The following is a 19,571-nucleotide window of genomic DNA, read 5'->3' on the forward strand; positions in this document are numbered from 1 at the left end:
TTTAAAGAAATGTAAGCACCTATAAAAAGAAATAAGGAATCTCTAGAGAGCCAAAGATAGAAGACACTTAGGGAAAAGAAGAGAAAAATAGGAAATGGTAAAGAAAACGAAAAAAGAAGGTTAAGGATAAATACTTGAGGAGCTACAGCCATCAGACAAGACCTTACAGCAATTCTAACTGATTCTACAAGACAGACCCTGTGGTCATATAATTTGTGTCACTTAAGTATGTTTACTCTCTCAAATTAATCTGTATTTTAAATGTACAGAGGGATCTTACTAACTAAACATCTTCAACTTTACCTTTACTGTAATTCAAACTTTTAAAAATTCAGTTTGATACAAGAAATACTTGTAACTTTATCCTCTCCCCAACTTGAGTACCTGACCTTGCTTAGTATAGATATATGCTTTTTAGCATTAAACACAATTCTACTACAACTCTAAAATATATCATATTTTTCTAACAATACATGATTACAAAAGTTAAAATTTAGTCTACGTTCATTCACTTTATTTAAGAAGTGAGATCTCGTACCTTTTCACCATCTTGCTTTTCCAGGCGTGGCTGGGCTTCTGGTGCAGGCCGAGCATCCTTATCACTACTTTCATCCTCAAATTCAATCACACTTTGTTCAGGTTCTTCTTCCAGGAATTCTTCTGAGCTCTCTGATGTGCGTGCAGTAGATTCCAATCTAGAAAAGAAAACCACTCTTACTTGTTTTATTAAGGATGAATAAAGTAACACTTTAGAGAATCAACCAAATGTTCTGTAGTCAACAACTAACCAATCTAACAGGTCCAAAACCAATCTCCTCCTCTCACAAACTTGTCCTCTTTCCTACCTTATTCTCCAGTCTGAGTAGTAACACCACCCCATGCCCTCAATCACGTAAGCTAGATTCTTCTTTTACTCTATCCATACCTCATTGGCTCTCATTCTATTAAATGAACACACATCCCAATTTACATGAAGACAGTCCACCTTCATAATTTTGTCCCAGCTTTGGCACAATCATTAATAATGCCCCTTTCATTCTCAAAGATATCAGTTTGGACAATAAATGATATAGTTTTGTTCTACCTCCAAAATGCCTTTCAAACATATCCCTAATTTTCTGTTCCCATTTCCATGGCCCTCCCTCAGGCCCCAATTCTCTCTGGACCACCATAACTTTGTTCCAACTCATCTCTATACCTGCAGTATGTACATTCTTTAGTAAAGCTGTCAGAGCTCTGTTTATAATACACCCATTTCTACCTGTGACAGTCCGGCTCAGAAAATTCTTTGGTTCTCTATGGCTTAAGGGAAAAAGTGTACCTTCTTACAAAGCCTAACATGACTAGACCCTCATATATATATGTATCTTAATCTATCAGTCGATTGATAGACATATTTTTTTTAAGATTTTATCCATCTATTTATCCATGAGAGAGAGAGAGGCAGAGAGGCAGAGAGACAGAGGGAGAAGCAAGCCTGACACAGGACTTGATCCCCGGACAGGGATCACACCCTGGGCAAAGGCAGATGCTCAACTGCTGAGTTGAGGGACATCCAGGGGTCCCTAGTTATATATTTTTTAACACCTGAAACATCTTGTTTCTTTGAATTAGGAATCTAGGTGTGGTCTAGCTGGGTATCTCTGGCTCAAGACCTCATAGAGTTGCAATCAAGCCGCCTATTGGGGATGCAGTCTCATCTGAAGCCCTGACTGGAAGTGTTCCCCTCTCCAATCACCCCATCAAAGCTCTCACTCATGCAGTTGTTGGCAGCATTCAGTTCTTCATGCAGGCTAATAGACTGAGGGCCTAATTCCTTGGGGACTCTTGACACATGGTACCTCCTCATAGTGCTGCTCACAGTATGGCTACTTGCTTCCCCTGCATGAGTTATTTTGCTGTGACACACCCACCAGGCAAAGGAGGTCTTCTTGCTCATCATATCACCAAGTACTTCAAGGAGTCATTCATGCTGCTACAGTACCTAATGGCCTGGGACCCAGACTCTCATATTTTTATTTCCTACTAGATGGTAACATTTACATTATAAATCAGTTATCCTTATTAGCTTTTTGCCTTTGCTCATGCTATTCCTGTATTCTAGATCTGCATGGTGCAAAGCAGTAGCCACAACACGTCATGATTTACATTAATTAAATAAAATGAAATTTAAAATTCAGTTCCTAAGTTGCACTGGCCACACTTTAAGTGCTCAATGGGCATACTAGGTAGGGCCATTTTGGACAAGGCAGATAAAGCATATTTTCATCATCACATTAAGTTTTCTGGACAATTCTGTTATACATCAGAAGTCAACAATCTTTTCTTTTAGGTTTTATGGGCTACATGGTCTCTGAACAACTACTCAGCTTTGCCACTGTAATGCAAAAGCAAACATTCAAACATGTAAACTAATGAACATGGAAGTGTTACATTAAAGTCTTATTTATAACAATAGGTAGTGGGTCAGATTTGATCTACAGACCATAGTTTGTGGACCCTTGGCCTAGAACATCTCTCTCAACTATGCTCATCGAGTTTCAAATTATCTTTCAAGCCCTGGTCCGAATGCCCAATCTCTCTATCCCCTCAATTAGATTCAATCAAATCTCTCCTCTGCATCTACACTGTTTTGTACCATCACAAGCCACCCTATATATTGAATTAGAAACCACTATGCAGCAAATTTTTCAAAAGCAAAGAGGAAATTTTGTTCTTCCTAACAGGTGAGTAAGGAGTCAACCATTTAGTTTTACTGTCACTGTTCTATTTAGGAAAAGCAAAATTCCAAAATAATTCTGGGATGTTCAAGAGAAAATGCACTGTGAAATTCCCTTCTAAAAAGGGTATTACATTGAAATGTTACACAGTAAGAAAACTATGCTTATCTAACCTCTTATCTTTTCACAAATTACTAGATTTAAATATTTAGTTAGATTTGCCTTTGGGCAGCCCTGGTGGCTTAGCGGTTTAGCGTTGCCTTCAGCCCGGAGCATGATCCTGGAGACCCAGGATAGAGTTCCATGTCAGGCTCCCTGCGTGGAGCCTGCTTCTCTCTCTGCCTCTGTGTGTGTGTGTGTGTGTGTGTCTAATAAATAAATAAAATCTTAAAAAAAAAAACAATAGTTATATTTGCCTTTAACATGAATTTTCCACTAATATAAAGCATTTACATAATTACTCAATTATTCTAATTTAAAATTTACATAATGAAATTAGCATAGCGACAGAATCTTCTACTTGAGTAAAATAATTTCACAAATAAAATGGCAAACCTATGAATGGTTTAAGTCCGGAACAGCTGGTAGGACTATAAGGATAAAAAAGTCTAGTTTTACAGTAGAATTTGAAATCTTGCTTTCTTTAAGATTCCAAGGAAGATAGAGGATAAAGGTTTTTTGACCCAAATGTTCTGTTGATGCACCTGGCTATTAAGTTCCTAGAGGAGATGACTGAACCACTTACAGTTATTGGAGATGACTGAACCACTTACAGTTATTGCTAATTTGTGTCAGAGCCAATAACCCAGTAAATGAATCAGTTATAAAATAAAACTTAGGGTTTTTTAAAAACTGACTAAACTTTAGCATTTTTTTTTCAAAGACTTTATTTATTCATGAGAGACACAGAGAGAGAAAGAGAGAGAGAGAGAGAGAGAGAGAAGCAGAGACACAGGCAGAGGGAGAAGCAGGCTCATGCAGGGAGCCTGAGGCGGGACTCAATCCTGGGACTCCAGGATCACGCCCTGGGCTAAAGGCAGTCACTAAACCACTGAGCCATCCAGGGATCCCCAAACCTCAGGATAATCACTAGAATATTCTCTTGGATTTTCAGACATGAGAGATTAAATCGTGATTTTACTCTCTTACTAGCAACTTCTCCCCATAATATGTCAAAGTGAGTGCAATCAGTAATCCTACCGAAGAACTGAAATACAAACTTTTACACGAAGGTGATTTGCTACACAAACAATATAATAATAGCCTCCACCTTAAATACTAAATACTAATATATGAAAATAAGAAGGGGCGCTTGGGTGGCTCAGTCAGTTAAGCGTCTGCCTTCAGCTCAGGTCATGATTTCAGGGTCCTGGGATTGAGCCCTGCGTGGGGCTCCATGCTCAGTGAGGATTCTGCTTCTCCCTCTCCCTCTGCCCCTGCCCCTTCTTCTGCTTGTGCTATGTCTCTCTCTCTCTCTCTCAATTAAATAAAACCTTTAAAGAATATGAAAATAAGAATAACAAAATAATGAGAATAAAATAAATAACTTTACTTGTTTATTGAAGCTGTAGGTAAAGCCTGGAGCGTCTTTTCATCTTCTCCCTGAGAACTACTAAATTCAGAATCTTGAAACCTCTTCCCAATCTTTGGCCGCTTTAGATGACTACTTCGAGTACGAGTGGAAACTGGTGTCTTATCTTGACCTGAGAAAAAGACAGCAGAACTATATAATTAATTCTGTATGTCCTGAAAGGATTACCTGTTACAATACACAGAAATGTAAGAACTATGCTAGCTTACATATATTCCCACAATTACACGTCTTTCTCAAACTTACATCAGGCCATGAAACAATGTCTTTTTTCAAAATTATGAAATAACTTTGTGTTTTCATTCCTCACATTTCCATATTGCCCTGAGCTCTGCAATGTATATTTTCATCTTCATTTATATTCCCTCCCCCCAGTAATCTTGGGAAATAAACAAGGAAGACATCACTCTCCCTATTTTACAGATAATAAAATGAGGAAGAGAGAGGTATGATAGCTTACTTTGTTCACACGGCAAGACCAGTGGCAGTGGTAGTAGCATTATAACTCCCCTCTAGATCTTAGAGCAGGATAAGTCTTCACTTACTTTAAGGGACATCTCCCAACTCTAAATTCTAAGCATCTCAAATACTGGTAGATTAGCTGAGTTTCTTACCTTCAGAAGTGCTTGCAAAGGCATCTTTTAGAGAGTCAATCTAAAATAGAAATACAGATTAAAACCAGAAGTTTTAGAACATTTTTTCTCCCTGTGAATCTACTTAAGTCGATGTCAAAGACAATCTTGTGAAACATTTTTCAAATAGTACTTTTTATATTCACTACTCATCAATTAAGGAAACTTAAGAAATTAAAAGGCTATGTTACAGCCTGTTTATCTTGAGGCTGAGCCCTCACCAAGCCATCTAATATGTTACCGTGTGACTCACTGGAGGTTCCTAGTGTCCCATCCTCAGCTACTCTCCTCTTCTCTGTCCATATGCTCTCCCTGTGTAATTTTATCTACTACCTTTACTTCAACATCTATTTGCTGACAAATCCAGATATACCATTTAATCTCCCCAACTTCTTTCTTGATTTCCAAAGCTCTTTTTCCAATGAAATGTGGATGCTCCATCCAATTTCACAACCAACCTGTTTCAAGCTGAACTCTTATCTATTCCCAATATTATTCCTATCTTAATTAATGGCAATGACCATTCAGTTAGCCATTCTGGCCAAAAACCTGTGAGTCAGTAATGACTTCTTCTTAACCTGCACTCAGTGAACTGCAAAGCCTCTCAATTCTAACTCCGAAAAAAAATCTCTCAACACTGCCCCTCCTTTGTATTACTAATGCTTTAGTTCAGGCCTTTATCATCTTTAATGTGAATTATCCCAAGAGCCTCATCTCTGGTATCCCTCACTCCAATCACATGCTCTGTAATCTGCAACCTGATGACAGAGATGCTTCCAAATCACAAACTGTACTACTCTTTGCTTTAAAAAAACAAAACCTGGGGCAGCCTGGGTGGCTCGGTGGTTTAGCGCCTGCCTTTGGCCCAGGGCGTGATCCTGGAGACCTGGGATTGAGTCCCACGTCGGGCTCCCTGCATGGAGCCTGCTATCTCCCTCTGACTGTCTCTTTCTCTCTGTGTGTGTGTCTCTCATGAATAAATAAATAAAATCTTTTAAGAAAAAAAAAAACCTTTAAAAGTTTATCATTGCCTAGAATACAGACTCTCAACCTCTTCAAAACTAAATACCTTTTACATACCAAATGTTCCATTTTCTATCACACCTGTTTTGGGGTTTTTTTTCCCCTCATGCTAGACTCTGGAATACCCTAACCTTTGTTATGTAACTCACAAATGCCCTATGAAAGTCAGCTTGGTTGCTACTTCACCTATTCCAATCCTTGGGTAGAGTTATGCATACTCTGCTATGTACCTTCAATCGCTTGCTATGTGCTCTATTAAGGCAACTGTAATCCTGTAGTCTTCTTATCTGTTTCCAATAATGGACTATCTATTTCTCCCAGGCTTGTAAGAACCATATCTTTGCATATTCAGTGCTTGCCACAGTATCTACTTTATTATATAAACTACAATTCATTCATTCATCACATACTTAATGTCACCCTACCATATAGTAGGCACAGAGACTTTAAGAAGGTCTACTGACAGGACACAAACAAGGATAAACTGTGACAGGTAAGACAAAAATCCTATCTTCAATAAGTCTGTAGTTCAACTAGAAGGTTAACACACAAATAAAAATTTTAAAAAGGTTACAAAGAGCATAAAACAAGTGCATGTAACGTTCTATGCCACAAAACAAGAAAAAGCAAGTAGAAATACCACCATCACCTAAAGAAGAAATTATGTAGTGATTAATTCACAGTCAAAATATCAAGTTGAAAAAAAAAATCAAGCTGTACACCTTAAATATATACAATTTTTGTCAATTATATACCTCAACAAGCTAAAAAAAAGTTGTTAAAATAAGCAAACAAGACCACTTCCCCATTTGTTTAGCAATAAAGAGATAAAATAGTTTAATGTGAGAAATATTTTCCTTGAATTAAAATCTTAAAGTAATCTGAAGACTATGAATTTCTAAAACAAAAGAAAGTTGAATTTATGCTGCCAACCTTATGACCTTTACCCAACCATTTAAAATTATTTGGCTTATTATTAAGGTAAGTTATTGCTCTCACCACATATATAGGAAGAGGTCTTTTTCTACGTTCCCTGATATTATGCTGTCTAACCAATGCTGAATAAATCTGAATATATCTGAAGAATTTGGACCATATATAATCGAATGCAGGCTTATCATTTAATTTCAATTTCCAAATGTAGAAAAAATAAAAACAAAAAATCTAACTCCTTATGTAATTGTGTGATTTATGTTATCCTTAAAAATGTTTCAAAAAAGTTGAGTCAACACTCATGCTAATTACGGAAGGAATAAGAGACACAAATAATTCCCCAAAGCACTTGTCCCTGGAAAGGTTTACCTAGTACTTTCAAAATGAATTATATTCTACAAAGACTTAGCAAATAGACTCAAACTTCCCACAGTAACTTCATAACCTTTGACCTACTATTAATTTCACTCCTAGAAATTTATCAATGCAAGAAAAGAATTACATAGGCAAAAAGATGTATGTATAAATGTGTTCACTGCTGGGTCACTTACATATGCAAAAACCTTAATATGTCAAAGAAATAAACAATGGAATTTACAAACAATAGAAAATAGTATGCTGCTATTTAACAATCATGTTTTAAAACAGTAATACCAAAAAAAGTAAATAAATAAAACAGTAATACCATGGAAAATTCTTATAATATCATGTTAATGGAGGAAAAACAAGCATGACAGAAAACAAAAATATATACACGTTTTATAACATATTAAATACAAACACAAAAATGTTAACAGTTGCTGTATTTACGTTAGTGGGATTACAGATTTTTATTTTCTTTTATATTATTTTGTGAAATTCCAATTTTTTTTCCAAATAAAGTCCTTAGTAAGCAATTAACAGGGGATACCAAGAAAACTAACACAGTAAAAATTTTAAAATTACGTAACTTTGATGAATGAACTGTAAGATTTACAAATTAAGTATCAGCTGAATATAAAGAAATAGAAAAATTATTATTTCCTACAATAAACATACATTGTACCTACAGTTAGCTGCATCTCACTAGACTGGTTGTCTTCAGTTTCTGCTTCATATTCTGGAACAGATGCAAGACCATATTCTCCAGACATAGATCTTTTAGCTTCATTTTGAGAAACTGCTGTGTATAGAAGAATTTTAAAAAATTGTAAGCCAATCAGTATTTCATTTTAATTATAACATGGTTTGTACTGATTTTCACAAAAGCCCTGAATAGCATCCTGAACAGAAGAGTGTTAAAAATCTAGGTGTGGAATAAAATCTCCTTCACCAGTATCTTATAATGAAACCCCGTAATTATAAAAGTACTAGTTATCTGTATTTAGTGAGTTTGAGGAAAGATGCATGAGACCAGGAACAACTCTTTGATTCCCTGATGCCTATTCTATGCTGATTCAGTATCTGTTTCCTTTTCACCCACCAATTCCTACCGAAATGTTAGATTCTGCTGGGCTACTATAATACTAGGTCTTCTTATTATTAGTGACTCATGTTAATACACAACAAAAATTCAAACTTTAAAAAAGAATGTCTGTTACTATAGAGGTCACACTACAATATAACAACTCTGGGGGATCCCTGGGTGGCGCAGCGGTTTGGCGCCTGCCTTTGGCCCAGGGCGCGATCCTGGAGACCTGGGATCGAATCCCACATCGGGCTCCCGGTGCATGGAGCCTGCTTCTCCCTCTGCCTGTCTCTCTTTCTCTCCCTCTCTCTGTGACTATCATAAATAAATTTTAAAAAAAATTAAAAAAAAAAAAAAAAACAACTCTGGGCTAAGTGACACAAACATTAAAAGGCACCGCTCTTTAAGCTGGACATGTGTTCAATCTTGAAACCTGTAATTATTACCTGTAATTTTAAGTGTTTCTCTCTGCAATGCTCTGGTGACTGGTATTCGCTGGTACCAGTGTCCAACACCTTCAACCTCCCAAAGGAGTTCATGGTCTCCTGGATACTTTTCAAAGTACTGCTTGCAAGCTGAAAAATACATTTACAATTTTCTAGAAATCCCAAATATCAACTTTTTTGGAAAACAGAAAGAAGACAGAAAGTTAGCTGCCCAACTCACTTAATGGGACTAGCATAACACCAATGCAACTCAATTACAGTCTCATTTATGAAAACTTTAATATGACCAAACAATTAAAAATCCTAATAGAAGATGTGCTTTACCTTTAAAAATTACTAAATATTACTGAGGGACGTAAAATTAGAATAAAACGATTATTAGATTCAATGAGTATAAAACTACCCATTCTCACCAATTAATTGGCAATTCCCAACAAGTTTGTTTTGTAAGAGAACTTGTCAAAACTTGATCCCAAATTCAAAATGAAAGAATAAAGGGTTAAGAAAGGACATGGAAGAAAAGGAAAAAGAAAAATTAAGGGGAAAAAAAAATCCCAACAGGAAAGCAGCACTTATACACTAAAACCTGGCAAACAACAGAGGAGGCATTATATCTCGGGGTAGGGGGTAAACTATCAAAACCATAATGCTAGAACAAAAATCCATATACAAGAAAATAAAGTCAGGGCAGCCCCGGTGGCACAGCGGTTTGGCGCCGCCTGCAGCCTGGGGTGTGATCCTGGAGACCTGGGATCGAGTCCCACATTGGGCTCCCTGCATGGAGCCTGCTTCTCCCTCTCCCTCTGCCTGTGTCTCTGCCATTCTCTCTGTGTCTATGAATAAATAAATAAAATCTTAAAAAAAAAAAAAAGAAAGAAAAAATAAAGTCAGATCCAGACCTCATATCAATACCATTAATAAAATTAAATTCTAGATGGATTCCAAAACCTACTAAGAAAAGCAAATAAGATAATATCTCCTGGACATAAGGGTGCTAAATCACTTCTCATGAAGAAAGATACAAAAATCACCATCCATAATGAAATATTATGATAAACTTGTTAAAGTTTAAAACTTTCAATCAGGAACTGTGCAAGAGAACTTTCTTTAAAAAAAGTTCTAAAATTGAATTAGAAAGACAAAACAATCCCCAAAACAAGCTGGCAGATACTATAAAAAAAGAAATTTACAGGTAATGAAACTTGAAAGGTCACTTAATAAAGGTAAAGATGGCAAACCTCACTAGCTGCCAAGGAAATGCAAGATGAAACAACTAGATACCTTTTCACAAACACCCAATAACTCAAGCATCCAAAGAATAAAGAAAATGGAAACTCCCACATTCTCCTGGTGTGAGAATAATTATGCAAAGACACAACGTATGCTACAATTCTACTGCTGGGTATATACCCTAATGATTTATACATATGCATGAGATGACTTCTATAATATTCATTACAGGGCCGTTTTTATTTATTTTTTTTTAATTTTTATTTATTTATGATAGTCACAGAGAGAGAGAGAGGCAGAGACACAGGCAGAGGGAGAAGCAGGCTCCATGCACCGGGAGCCTGATGTGGGATTCGATCCTGGGTCTCCAGGATCGCGCCCTGGGCCAAAGGCAGGCGCCAAACCACTGCGCCACCCAGGGATCCCACAGGGCCGTTTTTAAACCGGGGTGAGGAGTTCAACCTAAGAGCCCATCATTAAGAAATACATACATTAACTTTAAAAGTATATAAAATACCACACAGCCGTTACAACAGATTTCAGCTATATATCAACAATGAAAAAATCTGTAAAAAAGATCAGTAAAAAAATAAGTTAGTAAATGCAAAAATGTCATTTATATAAAGTTTAAAAACACATTAAACACGGGCAGCCCAGGTGGCTCAGAAGTTTAGCACCACCTTCGCCCCAGGGCCTCATCCTGGAGTCCCAGCATGGAGCCTGCTTCTCCCTCTGCCGGTGTTTCTGCCTCTCTGTCTCTCATGAATAAATTTAAAAATCTTTAAAACACATGCAGCCTCTGTGGAAAATAGTTTGGTAATTCTTCAAAAAGTTAAAACACAGGGGCACCTGGGTGGCTCAGTGGTTGAGCATCTGCCTTGGGCTCAGGTCGTGACCCCAGGGTCCCAGGATCGAGTCCCACATCCGGTTCCCCACAGAGAGCCTGCTTCTCCCTCTGCCTATATCTCTGCCTGTGTGTGTCTCTCATAAATAAATAAATAAAATATTTTTTTAAATGTTAAAACACAGAATTACCATATAACTTAGCAATTCTACTCTCAGCTATATATCCAAAAGAACAGAAAGCAGAGACTCAAACAGTTATCTGTATACCAATGTCCACAGCAGCATTTTCCACAGTAGCCAAAAGGTAGAAACAACCAACAGTCTGTCAAAAGATGAATGAATGAAATGTGACATATACACAGAGTAAAAATATACTCAGCCATATAAAGGAATGAAAAATTTTTAAAGGTTTATTTGAGAGAGAGACAGCACACGCATGCGCGTGCACTTAAGCAGGGGGAGAGGGAGAGAGAATTCTCAAGCCCACTTCCCACTGAGCATGGATCCAGTCATAGTGCTTGATCCCAGGGCCCTGAGATCATGACTGAAGCCAAAATCAACCGTGGGGTGCCTGGGTGGCAGAGTCAGCTGAGTGTCTGACTCTTGGTTCTGGCTTAGGTCCTGGTCTCAGAGGTGAGATTAAGCCCCACGTAAGGCTCCGTGCTCAGGGCAGTCAGCTTGTGTTTCTTTCTCCCCTTCGCTCTGCTCCTCCTTCCTTTCTATGCATGAGCTCTCTCACTGTCTCTCAAATAAATAAATCTTAAAAAATAAAAAATAAAAAAATTTTTTAAAAGTCAACCACTTAACCACCTGAGCCACTCAGGCACACCAGGAAAATTTTGATATATGCTACAACACGGATGGTCCTTAAATCCTATGCTAGGTGCAGTAAGACACACATAGAAAAACCAATATTATATGATTCCACTTCTATGAGGTACCTAGAATAGGCAAATAAAGACAGAGAGTGAATGTGACTAACGCCACTGAACTGCACATCTACATATAGTTTAAATGATAAATATTATATATATTATAGCCCCCAAAAAACTTAAAAATTAAAAAAATAATAAAGCAAACTAGGTACACCTCGCTGGCTCAGTCAGTAGAGCATACAACTCCTGATCTTGGGGTTATGTGTCTGAGCCCCCCACTGGGTGTAGAGATTACTTAAAGATAAAATCTTTAAAAATAGAACTACCCAGGGTGCCTGGGTAGCTCAGTCTTCAGCTCAGGTGGGTCCTGGGATCAAGCCCCATATGTTGGGCTTCCTGCTCAGGGGAGACTCTGCTTCCCCCCCCCCCGCCCCTCCCCCTGCTCATGCTTTCCTTCTCTTTATTTATTAAATAAATAAAATATTTTTTAAAAAGAATTTTATTGTAAGAGTGTCCTAATGCTGTATGTAGAAATACTCAAAACTTTTTAAGGAACAGCTAATACTGAGGCTCCTGGGTGGCTCAGCGGTTGAGTGTCTGCCTTTGGCTCAGGACATGATCCTGGGGTTCCGGGATCAAGTCCCACATCGGGCTCCCTGTATGGAGCCTGCTTCTCCTTCTGCCTGTTTCTCTGCCTCTCTCTCTTTGTCTCTCAGGAATAAATAAATAAAATCTTAAGAAAAGAAAAAAGAATAGTTAATGCTGCTTAGCTGATAAATGTTCTTTCTTGTGGGCTAGACAAATCGGGATTGGGAGCTTCAACTCTAGTCACTTTTTCTAAAATGCTTCTTTTGGACCTCATACTAATTATGTAAGGCATTCTCTCCTATTTTAGTCATTAAATTCAGACAACTCAATGTGGCCTACTGTGCTTCTTTTCTCCAGCTTGTTCCTTTAGGAAAAAAAAAAAAAAAGATTTTATTCATTTATTTGACAGAGACAGAGAATAAGCAGAGGGCAGGCAGTGAAAGTGAAGCAAGCCTCTGGCCAAGCAGGAGCCAAATGCAGGGCTCGATCCCAGAATCCTGGGATCACGACCTGAGAAGGCAGACACGTAACTGAACGAGCCACCCAGGCACCCCTCAACTTCTCCTTTTATAGGTATGGAAACTAAAACTAAAAAACATGAGAAACCTGTTTTATATATTTATACATACAGGGGGAGAAAATGAGAGAATAGTATCCTAATGTCAATGTCTCTATTAACCAGAGTAACAATATTAAAGTTTTGCCATATTGTTTTCATTTAAGGAGAATTAAATAAAACATTGTAGATACTGTTGATGTTCCCTTTGGACCCCTCCCTAATCCCATTCGCCTTTCTCCTTTTCTCCCCAGAGATAACTGTGTTCCTGAAGTTGGTGTATATCCTTCCTGTCCACAGTTTCAAACTCAGACCTATGTCCATAAACTCTATAAAGTGCTATTTAGTTTTTTTTTTCTTTCAGCCATGTGCCCAGGGTAGTTCTATTTTTAATTTTTTGAGGAAACTCCATATGGTTTTACACAGTGTCTGCACTAGTTTGCACTGCCACAAACAGTGCAAGTGGGTTGGTTTTTCTCCACACCCTTGCCAACACTTATTTCTTGAGTTTTTTATTTTAGCCATTCTGACAGGTATAAGGTGGTTATCTCATTGTAATTTGTTTTTTTGTTTTTTTTTTAAAGATTTCATTTATTTGGGGATCCCTGGGTGGCTCAGCGATTTGGCACCTGCGTTTGGCCCAGGGCGCAATCCTGGAGTCCCGGGATCGAGTCCCACGTTGGGCTCCTGGCATGGAGCCTGCTTCTCCCTCCTCCTGTGTCTCTGCCTCTCTCTCTCTCTCTATGTCTATCATAAATAAATAAATCTTAAAAAAAAAAAAGATTTTATTTATTTATTCATGAAAGCCACAGAGAGATAAGGTCATCAAAGAATAGTAGACATCTAGCAGCCTCAAGGAACTACGAATTAAGTTGAAAGAGAAAACCAAATGGAAATCCAAGTTCTTCAAATATAATAAGCATTGTACAAAACAGGAAGAGCAAGAAACAGAAAATGGAGATCGCACATAGTCTAATATTTTCTATTTTCAGTATATTCCTTTATTTTCACACTTCAAAGAGTGTTACTCACAAAATGATACAAGTGAGATCAATAAAACATTATCAGGCAATCTCCTACCTAAAGGATAAATGGCATTAAAACTCACTTAGACTTTATCCAAAAATAGACATGCACCTGTAATTCATTTGGTATTCAACTTATCATTAGAATTAGAAAAGAGGTTTTGTTTTTTTTTTTAATTTTATTTATTTATTTGAGAGACAGCAGAAGCAGTGGGGAGGAGCAGAGAAACAGATTCCCCACTGAGCAGGAGGCCCGACGTGGGGCTCAATCCCAGGACTCTGAGATCATGACCTGATCAAAGGCAGCTGCCCAACAGAGTCACTCAGGCACCCAGAAGAGTAAGTATTCAGAGATTCTGCCTACAGTGAGTGTGTTTACATTCCTTCCCAAATTCAATAAAGCCATAATTAGACTTTAAGGAAAAGGTCATTTTCAGATAATCCAGATGTACACAGGGGTCATTCCATTCTCATGTAGGGGTCTACCCAGCAATTACAATTCAAGATTGACATGCCATGCCTGTTCTTGTCTTCTGGATTTCTGATATTAAAATGAGGGAGCAAACTTAGAACAAAAATATATTTTCAGTGGAAATAAACATCTCCAACTAGACTAAAATCAATGGTAAATTATATTTTATGAAATATACTATATATACATATACATACAATATATACAATACACATATTTTATGAAATATTAGATACTGGTTCTGGTTGTTGCACAGCTATGAATATAGTAAAAACCGCTGAATTATACCCTTTAATAGAGTGAATTTTATGGCATGTGAATTATATTTCAACTTTTTAAAAAAACCCACCACACCTCCAAAAAGCCATATACATGAGATAAGGACACATTTGCAAAATGAAGCCCTACAGACCCAAAGAATTCAAATTTAGTTAACAATGACACATGCACATTTACAATATTCTGCAGAAACAACTCAGGAAGTGACGTGGAGACAAGTTTAATAAATGTTTTAACTTAATTTACCTGTGTACATGAGAGAGGAGAGAGGATACCGCAAGCCAAGTGCATCTTCTGTAAAGGAATCAACAAAGTCCTCCAGCATATGAAGTCCAAAATCTTTGCCTCGGTATTTCTTTCTTACAAACATTGTATCAAGAACTGGCAGTTGGTAGCTTTGGGTAAGAAATGAGGCACATATGCTTCCTGCAGTCATAAGAACAGAAACCCAACAATTTTTCACATTAAAAAGGCCATATATGTATCTATGTTTAAATAACGTGAGTTAGAATTTTTTTTTCGTGAGTTAAAATTTTTAGTTAAAAAAACTAAAAATGGTTAGTTTTTTTCCTACATCAAGAGTGTTAAAGAAATGTACCAATTTCACAACAGAAAATACTTCCCAGGTGCTATTACATCACAATGTATACATGTGATAATGAGAAAAGCTATGTATTTTATGTTTATCAACAGTATCATCTAATACAAATCACTATTACCATATTATGAACTATATACTAGAATATGTATGCATCACTGCCTACAGACTTGTACAACTTTAAAACTCATCAACTATTACATTTTAAAACTGGAAGAGTATCTGATGACTGTATATAGCATATAATGCATGAAGTATCTCATTATAACTTTAGTACCTGAACATCCATCTTCTCCCTTTTTACTAGAGAGTACACTTTCATTTTTATCTACTCCATGATGGCAAAGAAATGTATTGGTTCTCCAGATTTTTAAGGACTACAGATTAGGACTAAATGGAAACAAACATGTGTCTTAGAAATGGCTAAGTCAGCAATCTTTTTGCTGTGAATGTATTTTTTAAAATATCCTGTACGCTTAAGGTTAAACAGAAGAAATAATGTAACTAAATATGTCTATTACACAGCTATAGCGATTTATCTTTTTAAGGACACCTGATTTGTGTTCTGACCCTCCAATTAGATGTGTTATTTAACACATTTTAACACATTTTAAGACAGTATATAGGTTGTAGACATCATGGTGGGGCATCCCTCTATTAATTTGAGAGATAGTTCATAATTATCAGTCAATATTCTATTCTTTTTATGCCTCAAATTAAAAAAACCTATTAAAACAAATTTAAAAACCTATTAAACCTATTAAAACAAATTTTAAAAACCTGTCCTCAGATCATTCATATGATTTCAGGTAATTCTAATAATGTAGTTTAAGGAAGACATAAAATTTCAGGTAACAAACTTCTCACAAATTAACTTTCACTAATCATATCATTTGATGAATTGGTCAATATGACAAGATCTTTTTTAGTTGAACCAAATAATTTGAATTGTTTTTGATGAAATTGGAGAATTTCAGCAACTTTCAGCAATAGTTTCCAAGACCATCAACTAATTTAAGCTTAGAACAGGTAATTCTTACTGCTTAGATCCTAACTGGTGACATTCAGTTAAAAGGTCTTATATAATGGATATAGTTACCAATGCTATATACTTGAAATTTGATTTTTAAAAAGTAGATAATGTTATCACTACAAAAATCGAGAGAAAGAGAGAGAGAGAGAAAATGGTAACTATGTGCAGCAGTATCTGTCAATTAGCTTGATTTTGGTGAGTATTTCACAATGTACACACATATCAAATCACCAAGTTGTACACCCTAAATATGTATCACTTTTGTCAATTTTACTCAATAAAACTGAAATATATAAACAAATTACTTGTAAGAGTCTAACAGTTTCACCAACATGTTACTATGACCCTAATTATTTTTTAATGCCTTGAAATCAGAGTTCCTTTCATAACTGCTAGAAGTGATGACAAAAATCAAGAGACATTACTTTATAAGCACTAATAGTTCAAAGGACAAAGCAAAAATGAGAAGTGAAAGCACTATCTAGTTCTAATTCTCAATATAGAGTCTGATGATTTACTATGGTTGTTTTACTATTGTACACACTTCAGGTTTCTTACAAAAGTATAGTAATTATATGAAGGAAATTTTCCACAAATTGATTATTTTTGTTTCACACAAGCATTTCTTCTAACAGAGAAGAGGTAAATTCCAGAGTCTTATATTGTTAAAATGGTAAATTTATGGAACTAGTAGTATTCATAAGGTTTAAAGTTCTTCTATTATTCATTTGTCATGTACATATTCATTGCAAAAAATGATGCCGATTCTCTTCCTTTACTTAAAAAGTTATATACACTTACCCTTGAACAACTTGGGAATTGGGGGCACTGACCCCCTGAGCAGCTGAAAATCCACATATAACTTCTGACTCCACAAAAACTTAACTACTAATAGCCTACTATTGACTGGAAGACTTACTGATACCAAACAACACATTTTTTTGTTGCTGTTTATGTATCATATACTGTTATTCTCATCATACAGTAGGCTAGAGAAAATAAAATGTTATTTAAAAAGTCATAAGAGGTTCACCTGGGAAGGCTCAGTCATTTAAGCATCCTACTCTTGGTTTCAGCTCAGGTCATGATCTCAGGATCCTGGGATCAAGCCCTGTGTCAGCCTCCACACTCTGAGCTTGTCCCTCTTCCACCTCCTTTGCTCCTCCCCCGACTCATGCTCTAATAAATAAAATCTTTAAAAACATTTTTGAAAAGCCATAAGAAAAAATATGTTTATAGTACTATACTGTTTTTATTGGAAAATAAAACCCACATATAGTAGACCCATGGAGTTCAAACCTGTGTTGTTCAAGGGGCAACTATACTTTGTAAATGTTCTATCAGGGGATCCCTGGGTGGCTCAGCAGTTGAGCGCCCGCCTTTGGCCCAGGGCATGATCCTGAAGACCCAGGATCGAGTCCCATGTCAGGCTCCCGCATGGAGCCTGTTTCTCCCTCTGCCTGTGTCTCTGCCTCTCTCTCTGTGTCCCTCATGAATAAATAAAATCTTAAAAAAAAAAGTTCTATCAGTATACAATATCAAATAAAGAGCAGAAAAACTTCCCATGTTACCAGTCTTCAGACCCATCAACAGCTGTAAACAATAATACAATTACCTAGTAAAGCAAAACCACAATCTAATTTAGATGAAGTTTTCATTAAATTTATTAGCTATAATTGAATTTAGCATTGCACATATTAGGCTGAATACTTATATCCTCAAAATTCCATCTTTGGCCACATTCTTCTATATATTCTGAGAAATCTCACCTTCTCCTAAGGCTTCAACCATTGATCTAAATTTTTAATTTCCATAATGCATGAAACTTTTCCAAGATCAAGAATGGAAAAGCCCAAGGGACACCTGGGTGGCTCAGCAGTTGAGCGTCTGCCTTTGGCTCAGGGCATGATCCTGGAGTTCTCAGATTGAGTCCTACATCGGGCTACCTGCATGGAGCCTGCTTCTCCCTCTGCCTATGTCTCTGCCTCTGTCTCTCATGAATAAATAAATGAAATCTTAAAAAAAAAAAAAAAGAAAAAAAATGGAAAAGCCCATATAAATGTAACAAAAATCACACGATTAGTTGAATAGAGAAAAAACATTTGACAAAATCCAACACTTTTCATGATAAAAATTCTCAATGTCCTAAACCTGATAAAGGGACCTACAAAAAACCCACAACTAACAGCACACTTAATGGTGAAAGACTGGATGATTCCTCCTAAGATCAGGAACAAAACAAAACTGTTCACTGTCACTGCTTCTATTTAACACTGTACTAGAGGTTCTAACTAGGCAAGAAAGGAGATAAAGGGCAGCCAGACTAAAAAGAAAGAAGTAAAACTACATTTATCAATGACATAATTTTATATAGAGAAAATCTTAAGGAATTCACTGAAAAATTATTAAAACTGATAAAAGTTCAGCAGTTCAACAAGGTTGCAGGATGCAAGATCAATATACAAAAACCAATCGTATTTCTATACACCACCAATGAACAATTTTTTAAAAAGATTTTTATTTATTTGAGAGAGAAAGAGCACAAGCAGGGGAAGCGGCAAAGGGAGATGCTTAACCGATTGAGCCATTCAGGTGCCCCAGCAGTGAACAATTTGGAGATGAAATTAAGGAAAACAATTCCAGGGGCAATTGAGTGGCTCAGTCAGTTGAACATCTGAATCCTGATTTTGGCTCAGGTCATGAGATCAAGCCCCACATCGGGTTCCATGTTCAGCACAGAGTCTGCTTGAGATTCTCTTTTTCCCCCTCCCACTCACGTGCACTCTGTCTGAAATAAATAAAATCTTTAGGAAAAAAAGAAAATTCCATTTATCACAGCATTAACAAATAATAAAATTCTTACAGTTAAGTTTAAGAAATGCAAAGCTTGTATACATACTAAAACTACAAATACTGTTCAAAGAAATTTAAGAACATCTAAATAAATGGAAAGACATCCATGTTCATGAATCAGAAGACTTAATACTTTAGATGTCAATATGTTCCACAAATTGACCTAAAGAATCAAAATTCTCAGCTAAATCTTTTTACAGAAATTGACAAGGTGATCCTAAAATTCATAAAGAAATGCGAACGCCCTCAAAAAGCCAAAACAATCATGAAGAAAAAGTTGGAGGACTTGTATTTACCATCTTAAAGCTTACAAAGCTCCACTAATCAAGACAGTATGGTACTGGCACAAGAATAGACACAAAAATTAATGGAGAAGAACCAAGAGTCCAGAAACAAAACCTGGTATTCATGGTTAACTGATTCT

At 36.6% G+C, this 19,571-nt stretch overlaps 1 protein-coding gene across 9 annotated transcripts in view; it reads right to left on the reverse strand.

Annotated features, from left to right (window-relative positions):
* Nucleotides 1–19,571, reverse strand: part of FAM169A (family with sequence similarity 169 member A) — a 64,610-nt gene that overhangs the window by 7,572 nt on the left and 37,467 nt on the right. For 8 of the 9 annotated variants that reach the window (XM_077898196.1, XM_077898194.1, XM_077898192.1 and 5 more), the window contains 6 exons: nt 14,910–15,089; nt 8,793–8,921; nt 7,949–8,061; nt 4,926–4,965; nt 4,273–4,423; nt 539–695 (listed from right to left, as the gene is read on the reverse strand). In XM_077898196.1, coding sequence (XP_077754322.1) covers nt 539–695; nt 4,273–4,423; nt 4,926–4,965; nt 7,949–8,061; nt 8,793–8,921; nt 14,910–15,089 — 770 coding nt within the window. The remainder of the gene's footprint in view (nt 1–538; nt 696–4,272; nt 4,424–4,925; nt 4,966–7,948; nt 8,062–8,792; nt 8,922–14,909; nt 15,090–19,571) is intronic. The other variant, XM_077898197.1, reaches the window with a different exon arrangement.

Source organism: Canis aureus, chromosome 5 (assembly GCF_053574225.1).
Source record: "Canis aureus isolate CA01 chromosome 5, VMU_Caureus_v.1.0, whole genome shotgun sequence".
Taxonomy (NCBI): Eukaryota; Metazoa; Chordata; class Mammalia; order Carnivora; family Canidae; genus Canis; species Canis aureus.